Below are 26,652 nucleotides of genomic sequence, written 5' to 3' on the forward strand. Positions count from 1 at the left end.
AGGCAAGAATCAGGACATTCTCATGTTGTATTTGATATTTTAAATTATTTTTCTTCTGTTGGTTAAAGTATAAAGCAGAGGTTGGAGGGTAGAATCCAGAATATTTCATTGCAGTACCTGAAATCTATTTTTATGAAAATGTATGTGCTTACAATATCTAGAAGTGCTGGGCCCATGAACTCAATAGCCATATGCAATGTTATGGGTATAAGGCAGTCACTGAAATGTCTCACAAAGCTGAGAATCACTTCAGTATCATACTTCAAGAAATCTCTGAGCTTAGTTGGCATTTCTGGTTAACAACTTACTTCTGGGCAGCCTGGTAGAAGTGCCCGCTGATATCTTTTAAGAGAGAGAAGTTTAGATATTAATAAGGAAGAGAATTCCAGTATTCTAGTTTTAAGAATCATCATATGCAGAGAGAGATGGATTGCCTTGATGTGGCCACTTGCCTTGAGGTCGCTCTTCACTTGAGGCAAATCAGAGAAAAAGAAAGCAAAGGTATTGGTTTGTAAAATTCAAAATAGGCCACACAGTTGCAGAATTTCTTAAAGAAATGCCGAAAGGAAATTGAAATTATTCATATATTACCTAGAATAGTTTAAACTCTCTCACTTTTTAAGGTCCAACTTGCACTTATGCATTTTAACTTATGTTAAAATGCTCAGAATCCTATAGCTGAGGATCCATTTCTTCATGGATCCAAGCCACTTCGGTATAAGTCAAGAAAGAGAATCTCGATTTGGGAACTCTTACTTTCTTTTATATGAAACACTTTTTTGGAGATTGTTTAAATACAATTCCTCTCTGTCAATAGGCTTCTCTTTAATCCTAATTATTGACTCCCTCCTCTTGTACGGGAAATGTTAATGTCCTAAAGCTTTGGCCATGTGTGATTGTTGCCTTCTAAGAGGGTAAATAAGACCATGCTAGCAATTGCTCTTGTGTTTGACTAAAGCCTGAACTGGTTGTTGTTCCAATGTGGAATATGCAAATAGCCAACTGATGGTTTCTTTTATATAGCATTTAATTTTTCTGTGTATGGACTCTTTATATACATTAACAAGTTACTTAGTTAATACGCTTGTATTGCAACATTTAAAAATGAGTTACTTTTGTCTCATTTTAAAATAATGTATATTTTATTGGAGCCAGTCATTGAGAACAGATTATTATTCCCTTTTTATCCATACTAAAATAACAAACTTTCATATCTGCTAGGTGATAAGAGTATACAAAGCTGCAGTACAACAGACATTGGATATACTGTTTCTCCATGAAGGAAGAGAATTCCTTACAAGCACGGATGCAGTAAGCCGGGACTCAGCTGATCGTACCATTATTGCATGGGACTTCCACAGTGCTGCGAAAATCTCCAATCAGATTTTTCATGTAGGATTAACAGTCATTATTCTTTGGACCATGATTTAGTATTTCATGCTTGTCATTGTTGTTAAAAAGCTTTTGATACTCTATAAGATCATTGTGTGATTTATAAAATGCTCTTAATATAAGTTGAGTTTTAGCAACATTTACTTATTCTTTAAAGAAAGACCTGGAAAACCATGAGATATCCTTGGAAAAGTACTTACATTTCACTGATGTCTAAGCTAAGTTTAAGCAAGTCCACTGAAGTGTCATTCTAGCTTGCCAGTGGTGTATGACAATTTTTGCTCTAGCAGTGTGTTTCTGTCCCCACAGTTTTCCTAGGATAGCAAAATGATATGTTTATCATCAGCTGGAGTGAGTGTTATTGACAAATTGCATGAATTTAATAGTTGCACAGTAACAGCAACCTGATATATACATATGGATATGTGGTAAGGCTAAACAACAGAGGCAACATTTAATTTTCTCAAGTGCAGGTGCAGTATTTTTCTCAGTAATCCATGCAGGCAAGATGTTTAAAGATCTGAACCATCAAGAAGGACTGACAGCTTCAAAGGAAATTGTTAAGGAAGTTCATAGGTGATTCTGACTCCCTGCAGATTATACTGTGCTTTCTAATTCCTTACTGCTAGACCCAGTTTCCCCTCAGAAAGCACGCAGTGCTCTGTCATCAAGTACACTCAGGCACACCGCCTAATGATGTTTGATTTCAGTGCCAAGTACCTTAAACTGCCTAGAACTTCCTTCCCATTTCAGCACATTCAAACAGCATGACAACAATTCTGATGTTCTTCCCACCCTACCGTATAGCCCATTGTACTCAGTGTTCACTGCCAGCCTGGTGTTCCTCACTTGCAGAACCATCCTACAGCCAAAGTTTACTTAATTTGTGTTTGTGCCTTCAAAATTTTTGCACTTGTTTGTGTTGGACTGAAATTAGAAGAGGCTTTTCCATGACTGGTTTGGACCTGGTTTTGAAACATTGTGAGAGTAGTTGATTTCTAATGCTTTTACCATATTTTGAAACTAATCTTAATTCAGTTTTAAACATGAAAACTAGCCTAAAGCTAAACGTTGTTAACTTTTGCAGACATTTCTGAATTTAGAGCCAACAGTAGTCTGAATGACGAGTCACTATCGCGAGTGATTTCTGACTTTAGTAGACTTATATTTAATTGTTCTCTTTGGAAAAGCAGGGAAGGGGGGGGGGGGAATGGTGTCAATTCTCAATTCCTGTCATTGTGGCCAGAACTGCAGGGATTACAAAGGGTTTGAGAACTGAATGAAGTAGTATAGAAGGGTCAGTATGAATACAGAGGAAGATCTGGGACAAGAACAGCCACTTTGATGTTCAGATTTCTTTTCCTCAGGGTTTTCTTTAGGCAGGAAGAGAATGTTTGGGTGCCACAGGGTGGGAGTTGCCTTCCTACAGCAGTTCTGCAGTTTATGGTTCAGAGGGAAATGGGGTTTTTATTAGGAAAATTAGGAAGTCAGAATAGATACTTGATTGAAAGTCTTACACCAAGACAAATATTAAGTGGAGTATAATGAGTTAAGTTTCTTCTCTGTTATGTAACAGATACTGTAGACAACTTATGTTTACCTTACTCATTTTACAGTCTTTCAAATATGTCCAAAAAAACCCCCAACCCTGATTATTTTGAATAAATGTTTCATTTCTTATAACAAAGCTATCTTTTAAATTGTTTTCAGGAGCGTTACACTTGTCCAAGTCTGGCTCTGCACCCAACAGAGTCTGTATTTGTTGCTCAGACAAACGGAAACTACATGGCATTGTTTTCTTCCCAGCGACCTTACCGAATTAACAAAAAGAAAAGATATGAAGGACATAAGGTATCTTTCTTCACCGGAAACTTAGTATTCAAGCCTAGAAGTAAGATAGATAACAAAGTATCTGTTCTTTTTAATATATCTGCTGATAGTGTTGGAGCATAAACGAAGGATAGATATTAATTAGCTTGATTTACTTTCCTATTTTTTAATCAGTTTTGAATCATGTACATTGAGTAAAATAGTTATTAGAAGACTTTGTGAACTGTTAATAGCTTGATATGTTATAGCTATATCTTGATACGCACCTGGAGAAATCATTAGTGCATGTTTATTTAAAGATACGTTTTTGTACCATTTTCATTTTCAGCAGATCACAATGAACTTACGTAACCAGTATCTGAATTTTACACTATTATTGATTTTTACAGGTGGAAGGATTTGCAGTGGGCTGTGAATTTTCTCCAGATGGAACACTTTTGGTGACAGGAAGTTCAGAGGGCAAAGTGTTTTTCTACAACTATCATACTGCTAGGATTATTCGCACTTTGTCTGCACATAAGGAAGCCTGTGTGAGTGCAGCATTTCACCCCATCTTGCCATCACTCCTTGCAACATGTGACTGGGCTGGAGAAATCAAGATCTGGCAATAACAAACGACAGTTATTTTTCAGGATATCTCCTGTGAACCTATCAAAGGCATAGGGTCTGGTGTTTCAGAATGGATAAGCCAAGGTATGCAGTGTGGATTTTTGTTGTGAGTAGAAGAGATTGTTACCTTTTTTTGCTGTGACCTCTAAATGTATGCTTCGATAATACAATTAAGCTGATCTTGATCTTCTAGTTGATAAAGAAAGAAGTGGTCTTACTATCTTCCCAGGCATTGGCCACAAATTTCTGCCTTTTTTGTGTCAACCTTCTTGTGCTTGTCTAGCCCTAGACTGGTTTGAGTAGCTAAACTTGAGGAAAACTATTAATCTTTTTATGTAGCTTTTCACTATAACTCTCTCCCCTGGTCACTGAAGGGTTAGACAAGCATCAGTGTTGTTCGAGGGAAAACAGCTTCCTCTGCACACAGGAAAGCAGGTGGGACTGCCTCTTCTGGAAGCAGGTAGTCTTTTAATCAACGCAGCTTATTGTTAAATGCCGCTTAAGAATTCTAGGCCAAGGTTTTGAAGATAACTTGGAGTTAATTCTGGAAGTCAGTATGTTAGTGTTCTCAAAATCTCCTATCTAAACTTACGAGTCTTAAACTTGCTTTTATGACTGTGTATAAAGAAAATGTAAATGAAAATATGTAAATATTTTTACTAAAACAATAAAACACTTTTTTACATGGTGTCCGTATTTGTGTTTTACTCTTGTTAGTCTTGACAAGTTAATACTCAAGAGTCTCAAGGAATCAATACTTGGGAGAAAAATCAATCTGTAATTTATTGCAAACACATGGAACATTACAAAGGCTTATAAAGAGTATTAAAAAAAAGAGAAAAATCTTACAAGGAATGTGGGAAGACAGACTTATTTCCCCCATACTTTTTGGTTCTTTAACTTACATATTGTCACTTATAAAACAGAAAATTGTCATCAGGCTATTCTATGCAGGGGATACTCATTGACATTCAGATTGGAGCTGGACCATTCTGTAGCAAAGAGAAAATTCATTAGGCATAACTGTGTATTTGCATATGTATAGATTGCTTGTAAAAATGTATTTTTAACTTTACATTCCCTGGACTTGCATTGCCTGAATCTGGAAATAATTATAATATGTTTTGTATGTGTCTGCATGTATGTGCACACACATGTGCGTGTGTGCACGCATACACATTACATAGGCAATACGAATTCTCAACCTTAATTCCATATCGATATAGTATCTTATCTTGCAGTGAGTGCTATAAGCTTGGCTTATGTTTGGTCAGACAGGTCTATAAAGGTATTTTAACACAAAAGATCATTCTGAGTACATTGTCTCTGTCATAGAAGCCATAAAGCATGCATCATAGTAAATTTTCATGTGTAACTTCTATTCTTCCGATTTGTCCTTACACAAATACAAAAGCTCTTTACCATCTTTCATATACTCAGTGAAAATGACCTTTTCAGAGAGAGTTTTTTTTGGAAGACACTTGCAAATGGCATATTTGAATTAGGTAATGAGGAAAATGTACTCCATTTGTTTGTAGTTTGTGCTCATTATAGCTTGTATATAAGCCTGTACCAAGACTTTGAATCCAATTTTCCTCGAACTTTTAGACTGTTTGAAATCTGGATCCAAATATTATGGCTTAAAAACATACGTAGTCTTAATCTTCTTATCAGCAGCTATGATGGATTTTAACAAAGGGCGTTGAATTTTAGTGAACCTTGCAACTTAATGCAAATAGCTGGGGAGTTTGTTTGTTTGTTTGTTTACCTCCCTCCAGACTGTTCTCAATTTCTTACTACTTTTTTTTTTTTTTTTTGTCAATTAGCTGTTCCATACTAACCTGAATTTTGCACTTCTGTTCTTGATTGTCTGTCTAGCATTCAAGCTAACTGTACCCTTTAAATGATGACTGGTTCAGTGATTTGATGAGTTACTCCTAATTTAAGCTGTGAGACTAGGTTTTAAGGGATTCTTTCTAGACTATCTTCATAAATGTCAGGAGTACAGCTGAAAATGACAGATAAGTGCCTATATTTGGGCAGCTGAGTAACAACTGTAGCACATTTTCTAAGAGAGTCTTTGTATCTCTTTTTGTCCCGCTATTTTATTTCAAAAGGTGCTGGTACCACTTTCAAACTACTAGTAATCGGTTGTGTCCATAGGAGGGATGGGCAGTACCGTAGCTGTGCAATATATCCTGTTATCTCTTCAAGAGATTATCTTGGGCTGTTATGTGATTAAATAGAGTGCTGAGAGGCCTCTGATATACATGTGAGCCCATCGTAGACATGTCTTATTGGATCAGGCCCCAACCTACTTGATGACTGCTGTATATCTGAATGAGACTGCTAGAAAATGCTGAAGCTGAGAGAGGCGCTGGGCAGAGTGAAAGATCTAAGAGAACAGCCTTTGGGAATCACTGCCCCTATTGTGTAGAAAAATAACCTCATCTTGTAATTCTACCTGTGTCCTTAGTGTTTGATTTATGTCCTGAGGCAAAGGCCTAATACAGATTATGGTGTCTGGCATTTACGCTTCCTGGAATTACCTTGCAAATATGAATTTTAGACAATTTATAGAAAAAAAGCTTAAATTTGATTAAAGGTAGTGAAGAACAATAAAAGAAATTTGATGCTGTATAACTTAGGGAATTTTAAAATTGGAATTTGTGTCAGATTTTCAAGGTGGCTGGGGCTTTAATTACTTATGAGATCCAGCGGAAAGTTTTATAGTGTAATGAAATAATATTCGCAACATTATCTTGTTAAAATCTTTCTAATATAAAACTGATTAAAGCACAGAATGAAATTTAATCACTGAAAATAGTTTAGCGTGGTGATGTCAATTAAGGTATCGTGATTCAAAGACAAATTCTTCCTCACAATCTATCTAATGAACTATAATCAAAAAATATCCACGTTGCTCCATCATTCTGCAATTACAAAATACTGTTTGGGCTGCAAACAAGGATTGTTATGGACAGAAGAAGCTTTCAGAATGTAATGAATCATTGGTTAATTAATTGTATTCATAAAATGGTAATCTAGAAATGTTTGAATCTTACTTTGAGAGCAGTTCTAGCTTTGTATGGAGCCCTACCGGGCGTTATATATTAGAGCCAAACTAAAGATATTCACCCTTTTGAAATGATCTAGGCTATGTAGATAAACAAGCCATATTTGTTTTAATCTGTTTTGCACTGTATCAAAAAGTAATAATGCCAATCTCTACCCCGTTATTATTTACTACTGGAGCATTATTAATTTGGGGTGCCAGAGGATGCAAATTGCTCAGCTATGCTCTTATCTCAAAAACCTGCTAATTAACAGACAGTTACTAGAATCACTGTGTTCACTCAGCTGAAATACTGTTGGTGAGTCACTAAATCCCTCAGCTATAGGCCTAATCAGGAAAACAGGGTATGGCAATACAATGAAATGACTCTTTCCATAGAAGACGGGCAAATTTAAATCTATAAGATTATGGCAGAACAGAGCAAAGTTAGAAGGCTGAGAAATCATGAGATTTAAAATTTTCCATTATCCTGCTTTTAAGGCAGGGTTTGCGTTACTTTCGACTGAAAATATTTGCTCTGGTTTCTTTGGCTAACCTTCATCTTGTCTTAATTCCAGCCCCTCCTAGCCGTTTCTTGCATCCTTACTGTTTCATTCTCAGTTTTTCTGTTCTCATTTCAGCACCTTGCCTTCTGGTATTTAGGTAGGTAGTAGTTCATATGCTTACACTGTATTCTTCTCCTCTTCAATACATTTCATTTCATTTTGCTGTGTTCTGACTTATTTTGTTCCAGCTGTCTATAGAAAGGTACCCAGAAATCCCAGAACACTTGCACTCCATTCTTGTCTTTCGCTGGTTTCCAGCTTTAAAAAGGCAGCTTACTTTTAGATATTCTCCCCTCTTCACAGAATCCCAGAATCGTTGAGATTGAAAGGGACCTCTGGAGATCATCTAGTCCAACCGCCCTGCTCAAACAGGGTCATCTAGAGCACGTTGCCCAGGATTGCGTCCAGACGGCTTTTGAATATCTCCGAGGATAGAGACTCCACAACCTTTCTGGGCAATCTGTTCCAGTGCTCAGTCGCCTCACAGTAAAGAAGTTTTTTCCTTATGTTTAGACGGAGATTCCTATGTTTCAGTTTCTTAACTTCTGTTCTGTCTGCTTCTCTTCTCACCTATCTGTTTATGACTCAGCACTGTGTTCAGCTGGTCATATCTCTGATATTTTCACACATCAAAGGGTGGAAATCGGGGAATTAAATTAATTTATGAAGCGGGGGGGGGGGAGAACTGATTGAAGTACTTGATCTCCAGTAGCAATAAAACTTCACAGTAAAACAAACTGACCTCTGCGCAGAATCTGATTAATTCTATCACGTATGAGGCCCTACTCTCTGAGGTAAGGCAGAGCAATCTAGTCTATAAGTGGAAGTGATGGGTCTGTAGGTGTAGTTGTGACTCCTTTCATTGCCCTAAGGTGGAAGCTTAAAGGCGTTAAGTTTATTCACCACCCTGTCTCGGTCCTTGGATATCTCCCTGCATAGGCTTATTTAGAAACCTACCAGAAAATATCTAGGTAGTGTGTAGAAATGATAAAGCTCCATCCAAATGTCATTCTACTTACATTTTTCCCATTTTGGGTAAGTGCCTCTTAATCTAAAAATTGTTGCAGGAGCTCTTTGGACAAGGTTGAAACTCACCAGTTGAAGATGCCTGAAATTATGGTCTAGGCAGCTTCAGGTTGGATCCATTTGTCTCCAGTTTTCATCAGCAGTGCCACAAAACTCAGGTAATGTTTCTAGTTCTGAAGGAAATTTATACTAACATGATGTTTGAAGTGTGTCCTTAGAAAAGCAATTTATGTCACTTATGCATAAGTGTACTGTCTCTGCCGCAGACCTGTTTACTTTGAAAAAGGAAATTTCTTGCATGCAGGCTGTTACCATTCCCTTGTAAGCAAGCAACAAAGAATTGCCTCACAATATCATTAGGTTTATCTTTAGCTTTGAACTGAGCTATTTTTCATCGTGCACTGCATGACTGCCTCCTCTGTTGCCTTCCTGTTACGTGATATAAGCAAATCCCAGAGCCCTTCTGCCTTCAGGTGCATAAAGAATGATCAAAGTTGAGTATGAGGTAAAGTGTATCATGATACCTTATAAAACAAACATTAGTTATTTTGATCTCAAAGCTCTGTTCATTTTGGGTTTTTTCCTTCTTTATAATGATTCAGAAACTAAATGGCTGTTAGTGAGCACTCAGATGAATTGCATCCTAATCTAAAGAGGTAATATTTGAGTCTTTGAATACTCTCCGTAGGATGTGTGGTATGAACATATCTGGAAATATCTAGAAATTCCTCTTTTTTTTTTTCTTTTTATCTGGCACAATGCATGTAGGAGAGATTAATACCAAGCTCCCACAATTTATAGTCTTTAAGACTCAGTTCTGCAAGGCCTTTACGTAGTGCTTAAATTGAGAAAGTGCGTGATTTTCTTCAGGGATGCACTCCTGGAGCTGGAGTGAAGGGTAACAACAAACACAGGGCACGATCTATGAAAACTCTATAGAATAGTAGGAGATTAGAAGGAGAATGTGCTTAGAGGGCAAGTGGCAACATCAGGTGACAGATAGCATAGAAGATAAGACCAGAAACAGGAGAAGAGAGCAAAGAAGAATGGATGTAACTAGTCACAGAACAAGAGAAGGAAATATGAGGAGCTTAATACCATTCGTAAAAATGTTTGCATTACAGCTGTATCAGAGAAAGGAATGGAGCAGGCCTTGAAAGTGAGGATAAATATTAAAACATGAATAAAACAACTTAAGAACATACTGTACCTTTGGCCAAAAGGGTGGCGATTCAGAAAGCTTAAAGACTGTGGTGAATGCCTGGCTGTGGAAGCTGAAGCCAGTGAAGTTAGGAGATATGTCAGCTGAGCACTGCCTCTTGTAGCAGGCTGGGTAGAATAAGGAGCTGCTTGAACAGAGCCTCTGTATGTTTCTGTTCTTGTCAAAGTCTCAAACTACTACAACTAGGGGTCCTTTTCAGATGGACAAACCTTGCTGTATTCATGCCGTAAGCTTACTAGACCGTTGTAGTTGCAATTGTTCGGTGACCGCCTCTAGCTGATAAATCTGCCTCTGAGCAGATTAGTTTCTTGATCAGGCCATATTGCCATGCTAGCCAGGGCAGGTGGCTTTTGTTCAGTTTGGACTGCATCTATCTGTAAAATACAATGTAAATTTGTCATAAGGTTGCTACTGTGCTTGCAGGATAACCCTGTAGAATAGGGTAGTTTTCAATTAGTTAATTCCAGTATTCTTAGCGGTCTAGTTGTGGCTGCTTGCAACTTCAGGTGAATTGCAAAATTCACCTGAGAAGCTGCATACTTCCTCGGGCAATTGACATTTTGAGAGCTTTACAGAGAAGGGAGCGGAGGCATGTGTTGTATGATTATTAAAGTAAAGACAATGCTTTTGGGGTTCAAGCTCCTCTCGTAATTTACGTGTGGATCTCTAGTTTCTACTGAAGAAGTGCACTTTTAAATAATCTCTTCATTAATGAAGTATTGAATATTTTCCTTGGTTTTGAACACACTAGCTAAACTACCAGATTATTTACATACCTTTAGGGATGTTTGCATTTGTTGTGTTTTGAATGTCCTTCAGAGAGAGGAAAATTTGGAAGTGAGAAATCTGATGAAGTTTCTCTGCGGGAAACAGCAATACCTCCTCTGACTTTTACAACTGCATATGTTAAGATGCATGTTCTCTTTGATGCAAATGAGCTGACTGGAATTACTGAAGATATGTACTTTCTTACGAAAGAAAAGTGAAACCAGGACCTGGACAAAACCTTGATTTAAACGCTTGTATTTTGATCAACTCGTAAGGGGCTTTAATACTCACAAAAATCCTGCGTTCAAATTGAGATGTGATTTTACAAATACTTGATATGCAAAGTGGCCTTTGAATTGACACTGCTACCACTTCTTCCTCGAAGTAGAAACTCCTAGGTTCTTGTTCCAGTACCACTGTTTAGTGGATCTGGGCCTTGGCACTAAGGAGACTGCTTTTCTGCTCGTGTAATATGGTCACTGGTACAAATAACGGGGAGAACGAAGTTGGCTTCCTTCCCATTTTCTCTACCCTCCCCTTCCCCACATATTTTAAAGGATGCTGAAGCATTTCTGCAGGGAATGCAGTCTGCAGTCCTGAAAAGCCCAGGATGTTCACCTTTGCAATATGTGTTAAAATGCCTTTTATACAGGCATTTTGGGAGGCCTTTGAAAGACTTCAGATACGTTTCATGGAGAGCATGGCTAAGAACAGCTTTAGATTAGGTTTCCCAAACTTACTAGGAGGACTTCTGAATAAACTCCTTTCCTAGTATGAAATTTAACTACTGGGAAATAGTCATCTTGCTCATTCCAGGACTTCTACTGAAAGGGTCTTTCAATTGCCCGGCAGAAATCTCTCTTGAAACAAACTCGCTTAAGACTGGAGCTATATCCAATTATTTTTTTTCGCCACGAAACTCTCCAGCTTTCACCTGATGATAACATTTGTATTCAAGTTAGGAAGCCTTTTTTAACATACCTTTTCACCAAAGTCCTCTAGGTTAGTAAATTCCCATTAATGGGGGATTAATTATGAACCTGAGATCTTCATGAAATGCAATAACTGTATAAAGCAATAAAAAATAGTTTCGTAAGAGAACTTTTAAGAGTAAAATTTTGGCAGTAATTTGAGTAAATTAAAGCAAAAATATCAATAGACTCTTCAAATATTTTCAAGATATTTTCTAGAGGGAGGTTATTTTTTCTTCATAACACAAGGGCTCATCATTTGCTCCTGAAATTAATAGCTCTGTTTTTATTTTTAGCATTCATAATTAAACATTAATTTGCTCTCCGAATGCTTACATTTCAAATTGTGCAATCATTCCCTTTTGAGCAAGTACCGTTCTAAATCTCAGTGAGAAAAAATTCATGACGATTAAGTACATTTGAAGTGTTACTACATTATCTGGATGATTTATTTTTGCATTCATGCAGGGCTCTATCCAATCTATGCTGAAGTTGCAATTGGTCATAAATGACTCCATAGGAATTACAATAAAGGTTTCCACACAGCATCACTATGCAGGTCTAACTACTCTCAGTTCCTGCACAAATCTCTTCTTTCACTTTTAAATTTAACTTCTGCCACATGTCTCAAGAAATATTGTAAATTCCCTCGTGTTTTGCTGTTGTTTGTTTCTTTGCTTCTAATGTTTCTCTGCTTGTCTGTCCTTAACACCTCCTCAGGACAAGAACTATGTCGTTATTGAACATCTGTGAAGTACGCTTCCTGTCATGGGCACAATCACAAACGAACCTGGTGAGAGAACACTTTCAGCTGTCAGTTTTATCTGGCCCATAGTGAACATGCTAAAACATGGCTACGTCTTGGAGGTTTGGTATGTATTAACACAACAGGAGCATTGCTAATCTCTCTGTCTTGAATGTCTTTTTTTATCAGCCAAAGAATATGGTGATTTGTGAAAAAGGAAAGCATCAAGCGTTTTTTGCTCCTCCAGGCTTCTAGTTTGGTGCCTAATTTTCCAGAAACTATAGCCTTCAGAACAGGCATTTGTTTAGAAATGAGTACAAGTGTTAAAATGTGCAGCCAAGTGAGACAATAAAGCTTGATTTTCTTTAATACCTCTTTGACCTGTTGGTTGCATCTAGGACTCTTCTGTTTTCTTCCTGTAATACACTATTAAGTTAGCTAAGCTTATGTTCTTTTTATCCTATTTGTGATAGGGTAAGAGTTTCTGAAGTTTTGCCCACAGAGGACCACTTCACAGGGGGAGGCATCAGGGTGAGGAAAGTGTAATGCATGTGCCACTTCTCTCCGTATCCTCCTAAGGCAGCCCCAACTGCTGGATTTCTTTTCAGGTCCCTTGAGCTCTCAGGCTTGAGGCCTGTCAGAATGGTGTCCTCTTGAAAGCAGAGACCCAGCTCAGTCTGAGCAATGTCTTGTCTCTGGAACTGGCAGATCTTGCTTGGCTTCTCAGTGTCATGCAGAGCCCTAGGAGAGATAAGGGGAACCAGAGGAGTCTGGAATACGTAGTGGTGGAGATTTTTAGCTTCTGAAGCGCTGGCAGCTTTGAGTGCTCAGCACTTACCCACGTTCTCATACAGCTGAAGTAACCTTGTGACTGCTACCAGGTCACCACCTCTGCTGGCTGGTTGAAGATGCTTGTAATTAAAAGTCTTTCTCAGGATTTCTCAGGCTGCACTTCTGAAATTACTGATACAGAGTTTTGGAGAATTCGGTAGCTGATGGTTTCAAAGGGTGTGCGGCTCTGGACCAAACATCCAGCACGTGCTTGTGTGCAATTGCCACTTCAGAGAGGCCTTGATGGCAGTGCTAATCCACCTTAGTCATGTAGTCTGTAGGGTCCCAAAGTGTATGCATGTGGTGAGGTATAACACTTCCTCCTGTAAGGTTGGTGTTTAGCTCATCCAAGCCTGTGATAAAGCTGTCTTTTGCAGAATTGCTATAAAACGGAAATAGCCTAGTATTTGGAGGGAAAATCAAATCGCTATGTACCTCTGTATGTAGTTTAGTAGCATTTTCTGGATGTGTTTTCAACACCTTAGTGCAATAAATAAAAGAAATAGAGCTAATGGGTTGCCTTGCAACTTTATTATGAACAGGAGAATAACCAACAGAGTCCAAATTCCAGGAGACTGAACACATCACATTTCAGCCTGGCGCAACTGTGGGCCGCACAAGCAGCCTTATACAAAAGGAAACTGTCATAAGTAAAAACACATTCAGTTAGGAGAATGTTGTAGAAAAGCGAGTTCTTCACTTTTCAAGGAATCACACTGCCTAAGTGACATGTTTTTCCTCACGCTAATGTTATTGTGCAGTTTTGCATACTGATCATATTCTGTCTTTAAATTATGCTTTTATTTGTGTGGTAGTGGCCTGTCCTCCTGTTAGTCAGGGGTGAGAAATGCCTAACTTCTCTAACACAACCAATTTGTTTTTCAGGTTTCAGATTGACTGTTCTTGCTGTAAGGCTGTTTACAGCTGTTCTTGCTGTAATCGGAATTATTAATTGGAAAATTTAATGATAAGGAAATCATCATAATTTAAGTATTAGGTATAATACATGGAATTTTGCAAGCTTTATGGTGGAAAATATCTAGCGCCTAGTCAGGATGTGGCCATATAGGCAAAGATAAATGAGCAGACCAGCAACAATTTCTGCTATTTTTCTAGGCAAACAATATAATACAGCAGTCAAATGGAAATTCCTTTGTTATATAGAATTCAGAGCAGGTTGCTATAAGCTGCTGGTGAGGTTATGCTGACAAAGATCAAAATGGCTATTTTAGCTGCAGTTTGTATTCAAATTTGTCCAAATTTCCAGAATAATTCTAATGTGATTCAGATGTGCAAGGCAATTAAATGGGATGGTCCACAGCCAGATAGTATAGTCTGTGTATCATCAGTAGGTTTAAAAAGAGCCCTAATGCTTTTATAAGATTTGGTGTGTGGATTGTCCCTAGGATGGCTAGAAGCATGAACTGAATGTACTGTAAATAAACTGTGGCATAAAAACTTTCATTAGTGCCCAGAAAGGAGAGAAAATACTGATGAATGTTGAAATGAGAACATCTGATGGCAGTGTGCAACTCTTGCCTGATGATCATAGGGCTGGAGTAAAAACAAATTGATCAATTCAGCTAGCACAGAGAGGGAGAAACCTGCTTCTAACATCACCATCAATTAGGAATAATTTTGTAGAGGTCAGTGGAGTTACGCTATAAGGTTTTTCATCTTTGATCTTGTGTATTTCTGAGGGTCTGCTGCCATGGTGTTCATTTCACAGATGTGGGACTAAAACACAGATAGAGTCTCGGTGTAACCTGATGAGTCTGTAGAAAAACTCAGAACTGATTATATGTACCCATGTAACTGATGTAAAGAACAAATGTTGCTGTGTGGAATACGACTAATGGGCTATATGCTACAGTACCCGTATGAATCCATAGCAGCTGAGCTGGCCTTGAAGAAATTATCGCAGATTTGTACTGCTGTAAATGGGATGACAGTCCGACCAACTCTCACCAGCCTCTGAAAGAGCTACTAAAAAGAGAAGATTTAATTGTTGCTTTCAGTCAGCAATTTTACACTTATGAGGCTTCCCCATGACTTGCATGTTAGTCACCTGCTGAAGAAAGTGAGCGTGCTCTCAACAAATTGTTTGTCACTGGAAAGTCTTTCTGAGATGATAGGTGCTTTCATGTTGCCTCTTTAATAGCTGTAGCAGTCCAATGAACCTCTCTGTGCAGTGCTGCCTTTTTGAAGCCTTCCTCTTTCGCAAGAAGAGCTGTTTCTTTTAACAGAAGTTGTATGAAGCAGAATTTACTCAGTAGAAAAACATCAAAAAATTCAGAGCAATCCAAAAGTATTGATGTTTAGCTAGTGTGGATGGTACTAACTGAAGAAGGTACAGATGTGTCAAGGTAGTTTGAGAAGAGATTTTGTAGTGACTTTTTAAATTTTAACTGCATTTGCATGTCTACTCCTGGATTCATAAAATAGCTTTGGCTTGCAAACAAGTATAAATATACACTGAAGCATGTTAAGAAATGAGATACCTGCAATGGCAGTGCCGATAGAGACTTGAGGTGGAACCTAGCTACTCTGTAGTAATTTCTGAACACTGTATGTTGAGATGCTTGCTGCACTAATGTATTGTTTCAGTTTAAGAATGCTTTGTAAGGAGAGATGACTAGGAAGAGAAAAGAACGGCTCACAGTAATGTATGTTCTACAAACACTTAAGGGCTGTCAAAAGTGAATGCCAGATTCCCTGGCTCTGAGGAGCATTTTGCTAAACCTAGACAGCTAGGGGGACTGCAGGTCAGGATCACGTGGTGTTGGAGCAATTTCTCGTGAGGTGCGGGGAGTTTGTTAGGGGAACTAGAATGAAGTGTACGAAGCCACATGGATGTCTACAGAACTTAAGCTAATTGAGATGGTTTGTGAGTGAGATGAACATGCCTTATAGCTGACTAAGTGTTGCTTTCAAACTTAAACAGTATACTTGGCCTAGGAATGCTGCAGTCCACCATATTCCCTCTTGAGCAAACACCTTAAAGGAGGCTGTCTGTACTTGGTCCAATCTGTGAGGTATGCATAGTTCTGAGGTACTGTAGCCTAGGGACTGGCCTGTGAATAGGAAATTGCAGATTTCACATCTAAAAGGAAAAAGAGATGAGAATGAAAAGAAAACATATTTGGTAAAGCTCGACAGGTAATGCAATATGCATAGCCTATGCAATTACAATCAAGAGACTATTATGTCAAGTACTGTATAATCAAGTGATAAGAGACAATCCATCCTTCATATGCTTAAACTATAAAAAGATAAAAGAATTATCCTAGCTTTTCGTAAAAATAAAGTGCACATTTTGAGCAAATTAACTTTATGGCAGGACTTGAGAATTGTATGTGTATCTTCATGAGTTGCAAGTTAGGCTGCCTGGGTGGGATCAACATTTCTCTCTAAACAAAACAGAAATTTAATCCTCAAAACAGAATACTCTTAGAAGGGAGAGACAAGTGGAGCCATAAGGAGCTCAAACAAGAGATCAAGTTTAATTGCTGCTGTCTAGAGTGTCAAAAAGTGCATTTCATCTTCCTCATCAGTCAGGACTGATGGAAAAGTAAAAGGCAGTCTAAACCTATTTAAAATAAAACACTTGTCTGGGGCCTTTGCAAAGTGTGATTTCACTGCATTTGTTGTGTTTTGGCTTTCTGGGCTCTGAGATCTAAGTAATGACACTTTTTCAATTAGATCATTTCTTCTGGAGTAGCAAATGCTCTTCTGTTAAAATGATTTAGTTTAGGAATTGCTTTCCACCGCTGACACAAGTCGGGTCATTGTAGGCCAGACTTCACAGCTCTAGCGAAAAATATGTCACTGTAGCTTGCATAACACAATTATTTCCCTTTAAAAAGGGGGGAGAAGCCAAAATGAAAACAAATGAAAACAGTTTGTGTTGCTAAAAGCTTTTTCCTGGGAATTTTTCATAATATGTTCTAAAGATCAGGGGAACACAGTAAATATTGTGACTAGAATGTCTTATTGCAGTTGTGTTGTGCTGACACAGCCATCATCCTAACTCTCTCTGTGTTCTGTTATCTACCCTGCAACTTGTCAGAGAAATTCATGCTGGTTCAAAACAACAAGCCACAGGTTTTCAGTTCAGTTGTATATATTCTCTGGGCAAAATCAGTTTATTTGTTTTATCACGCATGAGCGCTAACGTCTTAGAAATGATTTGTCATTTTAAAGGTTTTGATATATGAATTCATTTTTGTGTTCTTTCACTTTTAGGTCTCATCTTCCTCACCCTCAGACTATTGTGGTCCTGAAAGTGTAGGTAAGGATGAATCAGAAAAATGTTTTTCAATTCTTGCTGGGACTCGACTTGAGAAATCAAGCTTTCATTCTTTATTTCTTGAGTTATAACCTAAACACAAGAAATTTAGGCCTAGATCCTTAAAGATACTAAAATAGCTAACTTTCTTGCTGGGATTAGGCATCTCATCTTAGTGTAACTCTGGGCTCTGGAGCATTTGCCCATCTCATAGAGGATAAAGACTGTGAGGTGCTGAAGGATCATTGAAATAAATTGTTAAATTACAGTCAAGAGAATCATATTCCCTGAATTTATCTCCCTGCAACAAATAATCCCTGCAAACAGATCCTTCCTAAAGAATCTGTTAACTTCACAGTTAGAAGTGCTGTTAGTGTTGTCCCCCGCCTGGTTAGATCGGTGGTGCAATAACTTCCTCAAGGTGAGAGGTTACGTGCTCTGGGGTTATCAGTATAGAGCTTCCTCCTTGTGCCTTATCACACAGTTTAGCCCAGACTAAGAGGCTTTCTGCTGTAGGAATAGACTAACTGAGGGCTTAACTGGGAGCCCGCTAAAATCCATAACCAGTATGTGATGAAAATATTTTTTATTTCTTGTGATTTGTTTTATTGTGCCACATGTGAAGAATTAGAACGTGAGAGGATGCTGACTGGCGTTGACATTACAAAGTTAATTAATCCGGGACTTGCTGATGCTTTTCTTCTAAATCATTGAGCTGTCATTGCTCAGCTAGGTGTGGTAAATATTGCCGCAGCTCTGCAACTCGTGTGTGTCTGCTCTGATGCATAAATCACAAAGGAAAAAATCTGGATGGGTGGATAAATGTAAATATGAATTCATTAGGGTTGACTTTAAAAATAAGAATTTGTCTGAAGAATCATAGTTAGAATATTAATGTATATATATCTGTCAGGAGTGCTGCTGTTAAGGTATATAATTCCCATCAGGAATCATCTCCAGTGATTGTCTCTTGTATCAATTGCAGCTTTGGCCCTTGCAGAGAAAGACATTCACCCTACTATGGCATGCAATAGCTGTCTGCAGGGATGATTCTTCCCTCATCAGCTGGGGTAGGAGGGACCTTGTCACTTCACAGAAGGTTTAGGATGTAGATCCCTAGGCAACCTTGAGGAGCTTCCATCTGGCCCAACACAGAGTGCGCTTCTTTGCAGCATGGATGCTGCAGAAAACTGGTGGGCAAAATTCTTATTCATCCTAGATCTTAAATAGTGCTTTTAGAAGGGTGGATCTGATCCAAACAAAATGTTCTCTCAGTGAAAGGCAGCTCCCCACCTGAATAAAGCAATGGCACCCAGGGAAGGAAGGATGAGTTTTTCTTGATGGAGAGCGTTGCCTGCACTGGTGTTGGTATTCAGGGTCACCCTCGTTGTTACTGTTGTGTTTCCTTAATGGGTTTTATTGATGTGTCCATGTCAAGAACTCGAGCACTGCAATGCCAGCTAAGTCACAGTCAGGACACCTCAAGCATTCAGACTTATCTTTAAGAATTACCATAATTTGATTCCATGGCAAAGATTCAGCCAGGGTTATTACATGCAAGCCCAGCTCTAACGTGTCTGGCCTAGTATTTGTTGTATTGGGCATATTAAAAAGTATGCACCTGCAGGCAGGTGGTTTACGCAGTACCAAAAAACTTCTCCTAAGAGCACCTCTGTTGTCACCAAGTATCTGTCCTCTTTTATATTTCTATTGGAACAATGCAGTCTACAAATTATATTCCATCTTTATTTTCTTAGTGTTCAGTCCTTTATCTTTCTACTCCAGGCTTGTCTATACCTAGCATAACTATTTTTTCTTGTGTCTTTAAGAAAAGACTGCAGATTGTGTCAGTGCAGATTAGCAAGGCTTTGCATGAGCAGTATATGCTTATAGCACACCAGTGAGGCTTCCAGAGAGAATTCTGGACAATATGTTGATTGAGAAGGCACCCCAAAAAGTACTTAATAAACACCTTTTAATATTAAAGTTTTGTGGAACTGCTAGTGTAGAAGCATAGGCCTGAAGCCTGTTAGATACTGAGTTTAGCATATATGAAGAATTTACTATTATGATGATATAAGCTGCTACCCTTTAGCCTAGAAAGTTAATTGTCTTTTCAAGTTAAAGGGAAGAAAGACAAAAATTTGATGGCTTGTTAAGTTAGTATGATTAGGTGCTTTGCCAGAATTATGCTGCCTAATGAGCAGGTGTGAGGTCATGTTTAGTAAGTATTATAATTATTGTAATAGCATGATAAGCATTAATATAAGTTGGAAGTAGATTTAATGAAAAATTGGGTTAGCCTGTAAGAATTAGCCCAATGTAAAGTTTAGCAAATGCTTGGGGACATAAATGTGTAAAGTAGATAAAATAAGATATTTTAGAGCTGCTTTCTGCTGGATCACATTCATTAATCCCTGACCATCTTGCTTTATCAAACCAAAAGGGTTGAATTACTTAGGAATGTGGCTATGAGCACAGACAACAGTTGTGAGCTGTTTTTGTTTTGTCTTGTGCCTGGACGGAGATGACTGCTTTGATTTTATGGTAATAAAGGCATGTTAATTCATGTCTCTTACTTCTCTGAAGTGAACAGTGGTGATTTCTCAGTGACAAAACAAAATCTAACAAAGCAACTAATGATTAATTGACTATGCAATCTGAGTACCTAGCATTTGCATGGACTGTAACTTTGTAATTTTTTCTTTTATCAGCTTCTAAACCTGGGGAAATGAAAGGCAACCGGAGAAGCTCTGCTAGATATGAAGCTGATGTCATTAGGCTCCTCCTTCCCTTGTGATTCCAAAGAAGGGTGGAATTCTTATCTGCCCCATCCTACTAATCAGGAGATTATGGGGGTTTGATGTTGTAAGAATTTGTGGATACTTTATAAGACAAGTTACTTTATGAAGTAAGACTTTATAAGACAAAAGTTTAGTAAATGTGTTTGCACTTTAAAACTTAAATTGAAGACCTATTTGTTAAAAATGCGTTACTGTGGGGAAATATCATTTTAATTATTTTGAGGCAATTAACAGATTATGGGCAAGAAATTTATAATGTAGATAATGGCTTTTGCAGTTAAAGCTTAACATCAGTGCTAGGCTGGCTATGAAAATTGGGGTAGAATGCTTATACACATAACTGCTGTTGTAGAGGATTAAAGTATATGGCTAATGCTAAGGCAAATTCTCTGGCACATAGTGGATCTGTAGATAATGGTATATCCCTTTCCTCTTGCATCATTTAGGACTTTATTCAGCAGAGCATTTAAGTACACACACACATCATTCTGAGGTCAAGTTTCTACTCAAGCACTTATTACTTCATTTAGAAAACACATTTAGGGGAATTAAGATAGACTGAGAAGTGATAAATGTGGCTTTGTAAGCGAGAAAGCCCTGGGATCTCAGAGTTATAAAAGATCCTGCACTGAAAGTGCAGAAGAATTGCAGTAGAAGTTTTCACAGGGGAAAGAAAAGGCATATTTTTTCCGCAAAAAAAAGTTCTAAAACCAGCAACTGAAAACTGCAAGATTGACCCTCAATTGGAAGTGCATCCACTCCAGAAGCAGCAATGCCTTTCATTGCACCAGGATTCTTTTTAGCTTCAGCTAAACAAAAACAGATAGTGACTAAGAATAGCTTTACTGATACAGGCATGGGGAAATATCAAAGAGAAGACAAAATAAGAGAGGCGCTGGAATGAGTGGCAGGCTGTTAGAGAATGACTCAGTCGCTAAACATTTTTTAACAATGAGGCCTTTAACAAAGATATGGAGGAAAAAATTGGAAAATGATGAAAACCTATTGATACTGTTGTCAGTATAGGACCAAGTAGACAAGAACATACCAAGACAGAACGTATGCAAGTCAGCATGTCTGGCTCATGGTCATTAGAAACTTGCTTACGTTGAGGATTGATGTCAGACCCAAGATGCTTTTCAAAACTGCATCAGCCCTTCTCTAAAAAGTAATGTAGATCCTAAAGGCTGGAGATGAGTGCTGCATGGGAGTTATGGACTTAGAAAATTTGATACTGAGGCACCTCAGATCGAATGATTTTGAGAGCGATATTGAAGCCTGGCAAACCTGCAATTGAAACTGCAGAAGTACCGACTGAACCAGCACAAGACTTGACAACAGCATAGCTGGAAATAAATCATCAGAATTGCCAGTGAGGGGGGAGGGAGAAGAATACAAGCTAACCCTGGCAGGGCTCAAGTCCATTGTGAGCAAACCCAAAGCTGTTTGCGGACATTCAGTACGTTACTGTGAAGTGGTGACAAAATTACCAGGAAGACAAAAGAGAAGTATTTGAAAAAGTAAGTGATAAAAGTGGATAAGAGTGAACTATTTAATTGCTGGTTGTAGGATATCGATTAATAGGCATAGTATTTAAGATCAGACAGAACCATTAGGTCTAGTCTGATCTCTGTTATCCTATACTGATGGAGGTGTTAAAAGATAGAGAAGTGGCTGGAAAATTCTCCAAGTATTTTATTCCAATAGTTAATCACACTCATGGCTGGAAATTGTACATAGGGAATCAGGTATTGGCTTCAGCCTTCAACCTATGACTCCTGTTATGTTATTCTCTTATAAATTCCAGAGACCTTTAGAATATAGTGGGGGGGTTGAGGGATTTGAGTTGCTATAAGTCTCTGGCTAAAAGATATTTCCTCCAGGAAAGGAGGAGCCCCAACCTAAAGGCTGGGGCTTGGTTTGGCACCACCCTCCTCTCTGCAGTGTCCTTTAAAAATCTTGCACACCTGCACTGGGAGCAGTGTTCAATACTGTGGGTCTTCCTCGAGGCCTATAATCATCACTCTGTTCCTCCTCGCTTTTCCCAGGTCACTCATCTGAAGCTCACATTAGCCACAGCATTGCATAGGGATGTAATTGCTTGCTTTTCAAATGCTCCGGGGGGCAAGCTTCCATTCTACAAACATGGCCTGGCATTGTTTGCATTAAAATTAAAAACTTTAAATTTGGCCATGTGAAAATACTTGTCATTCGAATGAGGGGCTTTGCTTATGGATATCTCTGAACAACTACCTATTGTTATTTAGGATTTCAGTGTCTGGGGAGCTTCATGCATAAAGTCACTCTGATCTGCATAGCCCCCTCCTTTCCTTGTACTGCCTTTTTGTAGGTTGGGTTTGGACAACTCAGCGTTCATATTAAAATATTCTGGTGTTCAGCGGTAGAAAGGTGAGTAGGGTATTCACTGAAAAGAATTAGAAACAATTAGAGGCTTGAAGGGAGTCGCTTCCAAGGAATGATTGAGAGGACCAAATCTGCATAATTCTTCCGAGTGATATTTAAGGAGAGAGATCACAATAGTCTGTAAGGATTACAAGGTTGTAAACATGAAAGGGGGAGAATAACTGTATAGGCACGTCCAAAGATGTCAATTAGTATGTTAAAATTAAACAAGGAGACATTAATCTAAGTAGCTGTATAATCTTGTTCTGTGATAGATTTTAGAATGGAAATTCTTTTTAATTAAAAGTACTAGAAGGGGAAAGGGTTAGTTGGATAAATTTTCTGGTTGGAGAGAGGAAAAAGAAACTGTTGATTGAAAACTACCTGTTTTGGTCATACCTTAAATTTAGAAATTGAAGCTATTTCTAGACTTTTGAAGAGTTTCAAAGAAAGTGATATTTGTCATTCCAAATTACTGAGATTTTGATTTTTAGCTTTAACTTGGGATGAGAGAATATTTTTGCATCTGAAAAAATGTATTTGTTCTTTATGATTTCATAATGCTTAGACAGCATTGTTTTTCTTAGTGAATTGTACCCTATTTCCCAGGTATCTTTTTGTATTCTTATCTGTTTTAATATAACATTTAGTATGCCTCGCTGCAATCTATTCCTTTGTTTTTCCCTGATCAGTGTTCTGTGTCATTTACATTTATTTTCAGTTTTCATTCATTAAAATGACATTTCTTATCTTCTGCTTCATTGCACTGGTGAAGACTTGCCACTTATTTTCATCACCCTTTTTGTTCTTACTCACGGCAAATGAAATAATTAATCAAAACAAAAAGTCTTGCTCTATGTACCTAAAGCCTTGCATACAGAATTTTGAATACTTCAGACATCCTTTGGAATAGATGCAGTGAGGTTTCCTGGCCACATGGAGATATATTGGCAACTTTATAATGCCTGGGAGAAAATTAGGCTTTTCTGTCCTTGGGAAAAGCTATTTCAAGGCAAATTCTCAGCTACAGGAATGGTGAGTTCTTTGGCATGAAGAACTGTTGTTCTGTATTTTTGGATTTGCTTATCCTTAAATGGACATAAGAATAACATCAAGTCCATCAAACTATATCTGCATGAATGAAAGATGGAAATAAGATGTTCTGAGGACAATGTTGTAGATATTGCCCGCCATTATTAATGTCCTTGAAAAGGTAAGTACTCTGAGAAATGCTGTAGTGGTCAGGCCTACCACCCATTTGGTTGCAGTGTCTCTTTTCATTCTGAAGAGGATATTATTCATTTACTCTTCCAGCCTCTACCATTTTGTATAATTTTAACCGTGTTCTGTCTCCTTAAACTTCAGTTGCTATTCAGTCTATAGTTCGGCCAAATACTTTGTCTGGTGATACAACAGAGTCCCCCTAAAGTCACAGTGCACCACAGTAAGTTGAGAACTTAGTCCAGAGAGACCAAGTGAGGAAAACTGAGTAGCTGATTTTAAGTATCTCCAACTGCATATTCCAAAAAACTATTCAGTGACAGATTTTTATCCCAGTGTAAAAACTGAACATATGCAAAAATGTAATAACAATGCAAAGAAAAACAATATCTACTGTGGAAAAACTGAGTATCTGTCGAGTCCTATACCCCAGGTCTCCCTGTAGTTGTCTCAAGAAATCAAAAATAGAATCTGTCAAAAATGAGGAAATCCTTTGTTATAACTTTTCAAAGTTCTTTTTTGCTTGGAAAAAATAAAACAAGCAATGGTTAAATAGGTGAACCTGAGTGAAATTTTCAGTGAACCTTTCAAACTTTTTTCTCGTGTTCGTTGAAAATGTGCAAACATACCATCAATTTTTCTGCTTACAGAGAAATTTAAAGCATGCAACACATTAAAATTCAGTAATTTGTCTAACTATTTTGATCAATTCAGTGGAAATTTGTTACAAGGTTGCGTATTGTTCTGTGACAGAACTTGTTACAGAAAAATATATTACAACTTCATCGCCTGTTTACTATGAAAAAACAGTTGATTTGGTTAACAACAGTTAATTGGTTGAAAAGACCAGTTTCGGTCTACATATTCTTGCACATAGCACGGGAAAAAGCATAGAGGCAGACTATGAAACTGCAGTAGAATGAAAGAACATAATAAAACAGGATATTAAATAATCAGATATATAATATTTTGCAGAAACCTAGTTTTGTATAATTGCCAAAATAGCAGTTTCGTGTCAAATAATGAATGATAATATAAAAGGATTAATCTGATACTGTCTTCTGGTTCAGTTAATATCAGGATTTATTGTTCTGTAGCTTACATATTTTCTTAGGTAAGATAAAAGTTAATTTTTTACCTCTTGAATGCCAAATCCTCGTATTATTCAACAGAAGAATTAATCTCAGGGATTGTCTAAATTTTATATACCTCAATGAGTCAACAGTAAGATTTTTTTTTTCCCATCTGGTTTTTAATCTTAGTCTTTTCAAGGGGACATAATGGTTTTTCTGGATCTCTAAGTTTATTTACTGCAGGTCAGTTTCTGCCATAGAAACAGTTGGCCCTGGGGAACTTTATTCTATGTGGTTTTTTCATGAACTTCAATGGAATGATTTGTGGCACAACCTGCCACCCAATGCGAGTAAGCATGGGAGAGAGCATAGCAGCACAAAGTGAGTAACAGCTTTTGCACTGAAGTAAGCCTCACCTTAGCATTATGTTGTGGCTTACTTATGTGATATTGTTAGCTACCATTATTCTCCGCAGTACTTCCGTAGATCTCTGAAGGAGTGTTTCGGAACAGCCCAGCTTGTATTTACGCACATTAAGAATGATCAGATTTTTGTATTATCCATGAAGAATACAAAGAGTAGTGGGAATTGTTGCTGCCAGCTGCATTGAATCTCTGGCCTCGTGATTTAAGATGCTTACGTGGGAATTGAACAGTTCTGACGTATTGGTTCGTAGTAATTTATCAGATGATTGTTTTCAGAGAGTCATCAGAAAATATATATATTTTTGGCGGATGTAATGCATATTAGGTCATCCTTTTAGCTGTATCAGAAGGAACTATTTTAGATTTCCTCCGTAATCTCACTGATTATAACTACATATTGCACTAAGTAAAGTTTTTTTCCAAACATAAGCCTGAAAGAGTTAGTATTTCAAATACAGGATGTGTCATCAATGAATACAACTTTAAATATTTATTAAAATTTTATTGCTGTATTCCGCTCCTCACTGAGTGGTGATACTGTAGCCAGGAGGGAAATCTCCAGGACTTCCCTTTCTCTCTTTCTGTTCTTCTCCTATTCTCCTTTTGCTCTCTTCCTTCGGCTACTTGGCAAGACGTGCACTCCTCAGTGACAAAATGGTGAAAAATAGAAAATTCTAAGGAGGTAATCAGAAACTACAGGTAAAACTATATGTTTTTGGAGCCAGTGGTAAAACTGGCATTGGCTACGGGAGGCTAAGTTCTCCTTATATCTTAAAAAATCTCTATATATTAGAAATAGCAAACTACACATAGGGAAAAAAGGGGCAATCATGGAAGGCAACAGTCCTAAAAGCCTTTGTCTGGGAAAGTTAAGATTGTGTCAAGTATGTGTACATTACAGGAGAAGCTTAAGTCGCAAGTTTTCAAGTGCCTAGTGAATTTAAGCCTGTTGATAAGTGGTTTATTTTCCTTATTTGTTTTTCACAGGCCCATGATAAGCAGAGCTTTGTATTCCCAAAGGCTGCAGACTGAAAACCAGTGCTCTCTAATTCACAGACAAAGGGAGACTCCTTTAGAGAGCAATTTAAAACAGTAGCTTTACTCATTAACTTGTTCTGAGCCTTCCTGCTGTTGCCTATGTAAGACCAGACTACCTGGCTAAGTAAGGGGCCTGAAGCTGTGGGTAAGTTCCCCTGTCCGTCAGCCTCAGAGAAGGTGCTGTCAGAGATGTGCACTGGAGGATCTGAGTGTTTCCACTGATTTCTCTTCTGCAGGAAGACAGAGATTGGAGCTGGATAGCAAAAGTGCCAAAGTGCTTCATCTTGCTTGGGCATCCCTTTTTCAGTTACCAGGAGTGTTTTGCTGGACTGATGCTATGCAGGACAAACCCATTCGTATGTATTGCCCAGGGCATGTTTTAATG

At 38.0% G+C, this 26,652-nt stretch overlaps 1 protein-coding gene and 1 long non-coding RNA gene across 3 annotated transcripts in view; both read left to right on the forward strand.

Annotated features, from left to right (window-relative positions):
* The window catches only part of WDR25 (WD repeat domain 25), a 67,973-nt gene extending 62,847 nt beyond the window's left edge, over positions 1 to 5,126 (forward strand). Inside the window, exons 5-7 of one of the 2 annotated variants that reach the window (XM_068947029.1) lie at positions 1,222 to 1,392; positions 3,103 to 3,243; positions 3,612 to 5,126. In XM_068947029.1, coding sequence (XP_068803130.1) covers positions 1,222 to 1,392; positions 3,103 to 3,243; positions 3,612 to 3,833 — 534 coding nt within the window. In that variant the 3' untranslated portion in view covers positions 3,834 to 5,126. The remainder of the gene's footprint in view (positions 1 to 1,221; positions 1,393 to 3,102; positions 3,244 to 3,611) is intronic. The other variant, XM_068947030.1, reaches the window with a different exon arrangement.
* Positions 5,127 to 12,199: 7,073 nt separating this feature from the next.
* On the forward strand, positions 12,200 to 26,624 carry LOC138067527 (uncharacterized). Its single transcript, XR_011141650.1, has 3 exons — positions 12,200 to 12,311; positions 17,261 to 17,306; positions 26,217 to 26,624. It is a non-coding gene; the product is annotated as an uncharacterized lncRNA (long non-coding RNA).
* Positions 26,625 to 26,652: the final 28 nt, after the last annotated feature.

Source organism: Struthio camelus, chromosome 5 (genome assembly GCF_040807025.1).
Source record: "Struthio camelus isolate bStrCam1 chromosome 5, bStrCam1.hap1, whole genome shotgun sequence".
NCBI lineage: Eukaryota > Metazoa > Chordata > Aves > Struthioniformes > Struthionidae > Struthio > Struthio camelus.